The sequence below is a fragment of the Mytilus galloprovincialis genome, chromosome 6 (genome assembly GCF_965363235.1).
Source record: "Mytilus galloprovincialis chromosome 6, xbMytGall1.hap1.1, whole genome shotgun sequence".
Classification (NCBI taxonomy): Eukaryota; Metazoa; Mollusca; class Bivalvia; order Mytilida; family Mytilidae; genus Mytilus; species Mytilus galloprovincialis.
The window spans coordinates 24590944-24600894 of record NC_134843.1 but is presented as its reverse complement, the minus strand read 5'-3'; the positions used below and the strand labels follow the sequence as shown (position 1 = coordinate 24600894).

Genomic DNA, 9951 nt, shown 5'->3' with positions numbered 1-9951 from the left:
CTTGATACTCCGTTTCTATTGGAAGAGGGAACCCCGCAATTCCTGGAGAGAACCATATACATTCAACAGAAATCCAAGTCAAACAATAGCACACCTGCCACGAATGCAATCCATCTGCAATGACATGCAATTGATACTGACGATGAACTTCTTAGAACCACTCTACTAAACAACATTAGTACAATTATTGGCTTCATCATTGAAATGTTACGATGCATAGACAAATATTAAGGATATTAATTCCTTAGTTCGATATTTTTTTCAATATATATATAAATGGCCTATGAAACTGTATATGAAATACCACTTGTTTTTAAATTCTTGGACGTTGCATCAACTCAGTTTCAACAATAGCGCCAAAGGTCTGGTGATGTTTGTTTGTTGATTTATGATATCTTTTTCTCTGTTGTAAATTTATTTTTATGACAATACTACGTTCTTTTACATACAAGACGTCATTGCAATCACGGGAATATTAAAATAACAGTTTAACGTATATACTATACTGCGGACTGCCACATATTACACAAAAAAGCAGTAAACATCAAATAAGATTACGCAGACAGAAAAATCAATCCAAACAATTACGTAATACGGAGGTTTTTATATGATTCAGGCACAATGCTCAAAGGTTTCATTTATTTGATAAGTTGCTATATGATCTTCGACTGCTGTTTGATTTTATTTTCTCAATGGTTGTTTGGCCTTTGAAACGAGAAATTTGAGAGATCAGACAATAACGTATAGATACAGGGGAATAAATTAATGTCTCATTGGCAATCATGCCGCATCTTCTTTTTATACAAATAAAGATCCAGGAAAACATTTAATAGTATACAGATACATATACAGGGAGACACTCATACATGTACACATAAATTATATTATAAATAAAAAGATGTGGTATGAGTGCCATTAGAAGACCTCTCTATCTTAGTCAAAATGCTTGAAAAAAAATAGGTACGACTTTTACACAGAGCGTTTGCTCACACAGAACAGCAAGCTATAAAGGGCTCCAAAATGACTAATGTACAACCCTTCAAACAGGAAAACCAATGGTCTAATCTATATAAACAAAATCAACAAGAAACAACTATAAACCAGACCAACAAACGACAACCACCGAAAAACAGGTTCCTGTTTAAGGACATGTGCATATATAAGGGAGACACTCATACAAATTCAGATAAATAGGAGAAATTCGTTGAAAAACAGATACAGGGGAGACAACCATCATACAAAACACATTAAAAGAAAAACTCATACACATAAAGATGAAGAACAGACACTCGTAAAAAATACAAATACAGAGGATACACTCATTCAAATGCATAAGATACTCATGTAGGTAAAGGAGATAATCCTTATTAATGCTGATAGTAGGAAGGTACTGATACATACATGTACACAGATAAGGGGAGAGATTTACACAAAGACAGAAAAAGAGGAGACATTTTTACAAGTACAGATAAAAAGCAGACACTCATATAGATACAAAGGAAACATAAATACAAACATGACAATACAAATACAGGTGAGAACTCATACAAATACAGACACAGCAGAGACACTCATATCATTAGAGACAGATCGAGAGACACCTATACAGAGAGACACCGAGAGACACCTATACAAATACAGATACAGGAGAGACACCCATATCAATAGAGACAGATCGAGAGACACCTATACAAATACAGATGACTAAGCTTTAAGTGACAACGTGACTGCATGTATAATATCTAGAGTGAAATTAAAGCAAAAATAATATACTACAATTGCATATCGTTGGGAAGTGTCATATTTCTCAAACCAGGCTCATGCTACTGTAATGTAACCGTAGTTTTATTTCACTCCAGATATTTGACAGTCATGTTGTCATGTGGACTTTATGCTTAGTCATTGTATTTGCAATTATAAGACAAATACCAAAACGTTAGTTGAAACCTCTCCTTTATTTACTATAGAGAGAGAGAGAGAGAGAGAGAGAGAGAGAGAGAGAGAGAGAGAGAGAGAGAGAGAGAGAGAGAGAGAGAGAGAGAGAGAGAGAGAGAGAGAGAGAGAGAGAGGTGCGGGGGAGAGAGGAGATTTAGGTATTCATAAAACAACTTATTAGTTGTTGGGTTTTGTTCATAAACACTTCCTTGTCTCAATGCCATATATGAGAAATGAGCCAGAACCGCATGAACTTAAAACGCAGTTCGACAACAAGCATCAATTCGGTCAGTTTCTTCTGCTAAGCAACATATTAATGGACCCGAAATGTGTATCCAGTGTAAAACCAGGAAATTAATGTCTAATGAACAGATTCATAAGATTTAAACAGTGTATGTAATATCTATCAGATTGTCTTTATGGTGTCTAACTGTTGCACTTGTCTTTTGTATATAATAACTCTTATGTCTTTTCCATAATCTTATACAAACATGTTTGTTATTCCTTACACAATATTATGATCGATTTTAAAGACAACTAGGAATGGTTATTCAATAGAGTGATTTCATCGAAACAAGTAATGGCATTACTGACAATAAATAACATCGTCTGCCGCATCAGGGTCACGTCGGTGTTTTGATCAATGAAAACTTTACATTGCAGGCCATTCATCCGGACTGTTAATTTGCTGTCGAACACATCAATGTTTCTTTGACATTCAAAAGATGATTTGTTTTTCTTGAATGCCTGTACTAAGTTAATATAGTTTTGTGTATAGAATCTCTAAGGTGTAGGAGTATCGCACCTTCTGTTTGTTAGCCTAAATTACCCAGGAGAGCATGTTGAACAGTCGATGCGTCTAAAAGCCAGTACAATGTCAAAGTTTACATATATGTGGTCAAAGATGTTATTTAACTTAGAATGTTCTCAAAATGTACTCTTTCTAAAGCTTAAGTTCGAATATGAAATACATTCGATGTCCTCTTCTTTCTTCGTGTCTTTTTGACAAAAGACACTGTCAACTAAATGCATAATATAATTAAACATTAAAGGAAATTAAGTTTTTAAGGATAATCGAATTTTGTGATTTCCTTTGGAACTGTAAAAACGTCGTTATAATATATATGAAAAAAATATTAAATTGTTATCATCACTAAATGTCTTAGTTATTATGAATTAGATACCAATGAATTCAGTTTTGGAGTTTCTTATTCGAAATAAGCACTCCTTGCATTATGGTATTTGTTGAATTGAGAGGTTTCTCCTGGGTTGGGAACCCCCTTTTTAAAATGGCTGGAATCGCCCCTGTTGCAGCTACTTAATTTCTAAACGCATGTACCCGTGATTCCATGGCTGCCATAAGACAACTAAAAAACTATTTGATAACATCCATTTCAAATTGAATAATCGTCAGTTTTGTTTTGTCTTTTCTTGTGTACCTTTCCAACTTGATGTCAAGCTTCTTGTTTCTATCTTGTTTATAAATAGCCTTTGTGATAAATTATAGACATGCTTTCCAAGAATGTAAATAAAACAAGATGAATGTTTCGTGATTAAGATTTTTTTCTATAATGGAAAGATTTCTGTGTTCCACAAGCATAAACATATAAGTAAAACTTAGTTGATGTTGCTATGAAGCAGGCTGCTATCAATCTTCGCCTCGGTTGACAATATTTTTTTCCAGTGATAACAATTTGCTCTATCCCTCGTTCAGATATGTGTCGTTATATTACACGTTATTTCTGTTAAAAGGTATTATTTTCTCTACAGTTTTTTTGAATTGTTTAATACGGATGTTTTCTTTCAAACATATGTAACCAGCTGATCAACATTTCAGAAGTTTTATACATACATATATGTGTGTAAGAGGATGTAGATTTCAAGTCAAGTCCTTTCCAACTGATTTTTACGGTTTGTTTAGTCGTGTTATTTTACACCTTGCCCAAGATTATGGAGAAGGTTAAGCTCTATCGAACATTTTTAATTCTGTCATATTATCTTCATGACTTTCTCCAGGTCAGAAGCCTGGAATCTAGTTGCTTTCAGTTTTTTTTTAAATTATCATTTTAAAATTGAACAATTCTGTTAGTTTTCTCTTTTGAATGTTGTCCATTTTTTAAAGCCGTGGTCTTTTATGTCTTACCATACTGTATAAGTTGCTCGTTGTTGAAGGTCGTACGGTGGACACTAATAGTTGTTCATACCTTCGTCATTTGATCTATGGTGGATAGTTGTCTTATTAGGAATAAAAACTATACTTTTTTTAATTTAGAATATTTATATGCGCTGTTTGGTTGCTGGAAGAAAGAAACTAATCTATATAGTTTTGTCCTTCATGTTTTCACCAAATCATTTCACAACTCCAAACCTTAACATTTTGTTGCAATTACACATTTTATACTGATCTGACGGTTTAAATATACTGATCTTACAAACTTTGTATTTAAGTTTTGAATTCTTAAGAAATGCGTAAAAAATCCTTCTCCTAATTTTTCGTACTAGAAATTTATCTTCAAATCAGCTATATTCATTTTCCAACATTTCCAACACATTGTCAATTGATTTTCTTAGTTTTAGTGTCGAGTTATCGAACATTGTCTTTATATAAACTGTTTTTTAAGATATAGCATTGAATTACACATAGAACTAATATATCATGTTTAACGAGTTTAGGTAAAGATTATCTTGATGAGTTAGTGTACGGCAGTGCTTATACATTTTTGTAGATTTCTAATGACAAATGTTGTGTAACTGGATGCATCAAATAATATTTCAATTGACATGTTCTTATTTTTTTAATAGAGTTTTCTTGTATGGATTTTTCTTTCATTTTAGTGGTTAAGTGTTTAATTACTTTTAAGAAATGAATTGCGTGCCAGCTATTAGCAAATTAAACAGAAAAGCTTTAGTTACATGAGAACTGTCTTATTTAAAAGTAATCATTTTTTGACAAAAGAAAAAAAAGAAGAACAATAATCTATCTTGTAAATACCGATGACTTATTTAAAAACGGTTTCGTTATTTTACTTTAATTTGAACTTTTGCTTGGTTAATTTCAAAAGCTATGGATGTGGATTTGTCCAATCATGGCAAATTCAGCCATCTGCATCTAATTTGCAAACACTTCAGTCTTATCCCCGCCACACAAATCACCTTGTTCTCTTAAACGATCGCAGACAAAATTGAGTACACATATTTTTTTTTTTTTTTTTTTTTTTTTTTTTTTTTTTATATATATATATCAATGTCATTCAAATTAATACTACATGTACAAATCATCCCAATAAAAATTATAAAAATTATAAAATTAAAGATTTTTCATCGTTGTATCCGAAGGAGTTTCATCCGTGTTCAATTGTATAAGTATATCAAGGTGTTAATATGCATGTAGAATAATGATTCATTTTTATTTAATTCTAATTCGGGCTAATATTATCATATCATGGTACTTTGTTAATAATTTATAGAACCAATTATAGTCAATGCAATTCTTCCGAAATTATTAAATTAGTCATGGGCGGATGACTCCTATCCATAAATATCAATAAACTTCTTTGAGACCATTCGTATGTGTAGATATTTATTGTCACAGCTTCAAAAATAATACACATGTAAGACACTAAATCATTTCTATTTTCTAAATTTGAAATCAACTTATATATTCATATATGTAGCAGTGTTAATAATCAAACGAGCCAATTATGGTAAAATGTAATCCCTCCGAATTATTTAAGGACGGGCTATTCATTTTCCACAATTATCAATAAAATTGATAATGGATGAAAATAATGTGATTTCAAAAATGTAACACAATCACATCTATCGTTTTTTCAGATGATTTCTATGTATTTCGTGTAGGTATTAATGGCACAAGCTTAAAAAACTAATATGTCAACGAAGGAAAAGATTGGATATCGTGATAAATACGAGCCTACTCAGAGTCTGCACATAAATCAATAAAGTCCTTGTCAGTTTCAGAGAATCAGGATTAACGATAGCTTCGATGCTAATTATGTCTGCTTTTATAATGAAAGCTTCGCTACGTTAATACTCATTTTGTGTTGAGAGCTTGGTGGGTTAAGATCAATCTACTACTAGTCATATCGATTGGGTTATATTATCAGAGATTTGTAGTAGGAATATAAAACACATTGGAAAATAATTCATTGATAGCTATGTTGCAAAGAAATGGATCACGATAGTAATACAACAATGGAAATAATACAATACTATCCCGGTGGTGAACATGGAATTGTACAATTATTAAATAAAAACTCGACGAAAGTTTATAAACGGCTTTCTGATGAAAATGAACAGAATCAAAGAAATTGGGAATTTTGGTTGACAGCGGTGCCACTTGTGGCCCTAGTTATAACAACGATTATTGCAAATGGTGGTATATTAGTGATATTTTTACGAAATCGTTGTATTCGAAGATGCAGAAACATTTATATTTTAAGTCTCGCATGTGCTGATCTTCTACTTGGATTAACGATGCCGTTTTCTATATTACAAACATTAAACAGAGAATGGACACTATCACAAGGCCTATGTTGGACTTACTTAATGATAAGGTATGCACTATACTTTGTAGTTTTATTAAGTATGATTTTATTAACAGTTGATAGATGGTGGTCAATCCATTTCCCCATCTCGTATCGAGTGAAACAGAGCAGGAAAATAGCCTGTATACTAGTCGCATGTTGTTGGATGTCCAGTCTCGTTCTACACATTCCATTGGCTATATGTTGGCAGAGTTTATACGGTGACATTACTCCAGAGAAACTCTGCAATATTCCAACTCAACATAGTCTTGTGATCAACGTTAGTGCCTCAGTACTAGAATATGTCCTTCCAATGGTTGTGCTCATATCGCTCAACATTGGGATTTATTTAAAACTTTTACGACGTCGAAACAACACAAAGATTAGACGCTCTTTGAGTACGACTGAAACGTATATGTTTGAAACAAGACGAAAAAGTTCAAATGACTCAAATCAAAGTACAAGTAATCCAAATTCTGAAGATGATGTATCTCCTTTACCGCCACGACGTGAGTTTAGAAATGTCCGTAGACAAACAATTGTGTATCAAGGAAATAGGAGAAGTACTCTTACTGGTAAAAAGATGATGCGTCAAGGTATGCTCCTAGGAGCGAAAGGAAGAAGCGCATCAATGGACACCGCGACTCTTATAACAGGATTCAAACTACGACAAATGCAAGGATTTAAAAATTCTTTTCCAACAAGAAAACAAAGTGATGAAGTTGTAAAAGGATATTTGTTACGTCAAGATAAGAAAGCAGTGTTATGTGTAGGTCTGTTGACATTTATTGCATTTATCTGCTGGACTCCATATTTTATTACAATTAGTATAGATACATTTACCAGTATAGAACTGTCACAAACTGTTAAACAAATCGTGTATTGGATTTTAGCAATGAATGCCGCTATAAACCCATTCTTATACGGATTTTGTAATCAAGACTTTAGAAAAGTATTAAAAACATGGACAACGTGTTCAAAATACGAACAATATAAAATTCAAGAAGCTTTAATTTATTGTAAACTTTTGCATAATTGTGAGATGGAAGTACAGAAAGACTTTACAAGTCAGTGAACGATTGATGGCCACATTCCAGGCAAAAAACAAAGAGGTTATATTTTGTATTCCTTTCATCATGATTCTATTTTTGTTTCATCAGTCATTTCAACTGAGTTATGAATAATTAACTGTCTTCGTGAGTGTCATGGAAAATTATTTCCTCAAACTTTGTGTATTAGTGTTTTCTTATTTTACATTATGTTTTCTTTCCAATTGTGTCAAAGATATCATTATTTTGTAACAAATATTTTTTTGTTTCATGTTCAATGCCAAATTACTTCCCACTTCTCAATATATTTCGTTTAGGTCAAGTGAGTGTTAAGTGTGTAATAACTATTTCATTTAAGTGCCAATTATTTTGTTTAAAATGTTTTAATTAGTTGATTTATTTGCCTAATTAAAGCGAATAGCTTACTTATATTTAACAGTATATTGATTTCTGTTCTACAGCTGATATTTATTGCACTATTTAGACTACGCAAACTTAAATTTAAGTAATAAGATTAAAAAAAAAAATGAAGGAGAGTAAACTTTCATTTAATTTAGCTGAAAACCATTTAAAAAAATCGAATAAGACATGATATTCATATTTTGGACAGACAATTGATAAATAACAATATATCAGTTACGTAACTTTTGAACGGCGATAATGTTTTTATTAAATTTTGAAAGTGCGCAAAATTTAGACGATTATTTTGGTGTGCACAGCATTACACTCAACAGCAGTTTGGTATTGACTTTCAAATCACGACAGCGCAAAACAATAACGAAAACTAAATGCTTTCAGGTGTGTGACCTTATCGTTAATAATAATTACATACCTAAGTAGAAAGAAGGTGTTTAATATATAATATCTTTAATATCAATGCACGTCCTATTAATCGAACTGTGAAATTGAGTGAAAAAGGCGAAAAATACATCTGTTCAGTGTAATATTTGTTCAGCTTTTCTTTGCTTCAGCTGATAGTTCGGCACATCTCCAAATCATAAATAATTGTATACTTGTACTGTCATAACAATTAGTGTACCCCATGTTATTTACACCTTAGCATGTGTATTTATCATCTTCATAATGAAGTTATTTTTCTGATGAACCTACAACTGTATATGATTATTCCGTAATACAATTTTTTATGAGAGAACAATAGAGGACAACACAAATTGCGAATATTATTTATTAAGTCTTTTATTATCCGTATCAGATCAATAGTTGATAAAGAAGTTGTTGCATTATAGAGATAGCGAGTATCCGTTTTAAGATTACTACATTGACAGAATACGATCGATAGGTAAATTAAGTTTACATTCTTGCTGGCGAGAAGAGTGAACTTCATTCGTTTTGAAAGATTTTTGTTATTGGCTGCAATTTTGCTTTTTGAGTACGTGTTCGTTCACTTGTTTTAAATCACAATTTGATGTTGTTATCAGCATTTTTTCATTTTACATCGAAAAAACTTTCATGTTTGTACTCATTTAATGAGAATAATACATTATTTGAATACTGTTCGAAATGTTCGGAAGTTATTTTTATATTTTTTAAATAAATGTTTTAATGTATTTTTTTTAATATGTCTTTGTCTTTAAATGTAATGTTTTTGTCTTTAAATGTAATGTTTTGTCGTTAATTAATGTAAATTGTGTCTAAGTTTGTTTTTATATGTTGCTAATATTTTTTATCTGTGATCATGCAATTCGCCACGGACAAAAATTATACTTATTTCTTCAAAATAATTTCCATAACTAACATGAATTTCACGATTTTTGTAGGAATATGTATAACTTTACTGTTGGGAATTGCATGGACACAGATAATTTAAAAGTGTATGTAAAGGAAATAACATGAATTTAATGAAATGTTGTGTTTAATATGCCTGTGATTGTTTAAGCCAAAATGTGATATTGTGCTGTGCACTACCATTATGTTATTACATTTTACTATGTATGAATAAAAATAGAAACTTACTTAGTTTTTTTTGTTGATGGTATTTGAATGGGTATATGGAGTGTCACAAGTTTTAAAAAAAATATTTGGAAAGTGGGTTTGTTTTGGGGATATCAGCACATAGACATTAAAGAATCTACAGTCAGGATTGACCAAGAAATAGAATGCAGTAAAAGAATGCACATCGACCACCAACACCAAAAGTACAGAAAACGTCATAACAAAACGAAAAACTGACACATAAAAAAATCTGCAAGTTATTCAAGTGGTCTTGACGTGTAACCAGTTAATGAACTTATATAATGACGCTGTGCAGATACGTACATGTATACACCAATACAATTTCTTAATAAGGTTTGCAAACTGAAATCCAAAGTTAAAGTGGTCTCTACAAATGGCACAGATCTTTGAAATACTCTATTTGGTTCTATATAAGTGCGAGAATATTGATTTTTCTGCTGAAATATGAC

At 31.6% G+C, this 9951-nt stretch overlaps 1 protein-coding gene across 1 annotated transcript; it reads left to right on the top strand.

The window, feature by feature from the left end:
- The first annotated feature begins 5936 nt into the window (after positions 1 to 5936).
- LOC143079215 (muscarinic acetylcholine receptor M5-like) lies at positions 5937 to 9501 on the top strand. Its single transcript, XM_076254443.1, has one exon. It carries the CDS (start codon positions 6124 to 6126, stop codon positions 7552 to 7554), a length of 1431 nt encoding a protein of 476 aa, XP_076110558.1. The 5' UTR covers positions 5937 to 6123; the 3' UTR covers positions 7555 to 9501.
- The last annotated feature ends 450 nt before the right edge of the window (positions 9502 to 9951 follow it).

What these genes read in the sequence shown, in the direction of transcription:
- LOC143079215 (XM_076254443.1), top strand. Translation starts at nt 6,124, where the DNA reads ATGGATCACGATAGTAATACAACAATGGAAATAATACAATACTATCCC.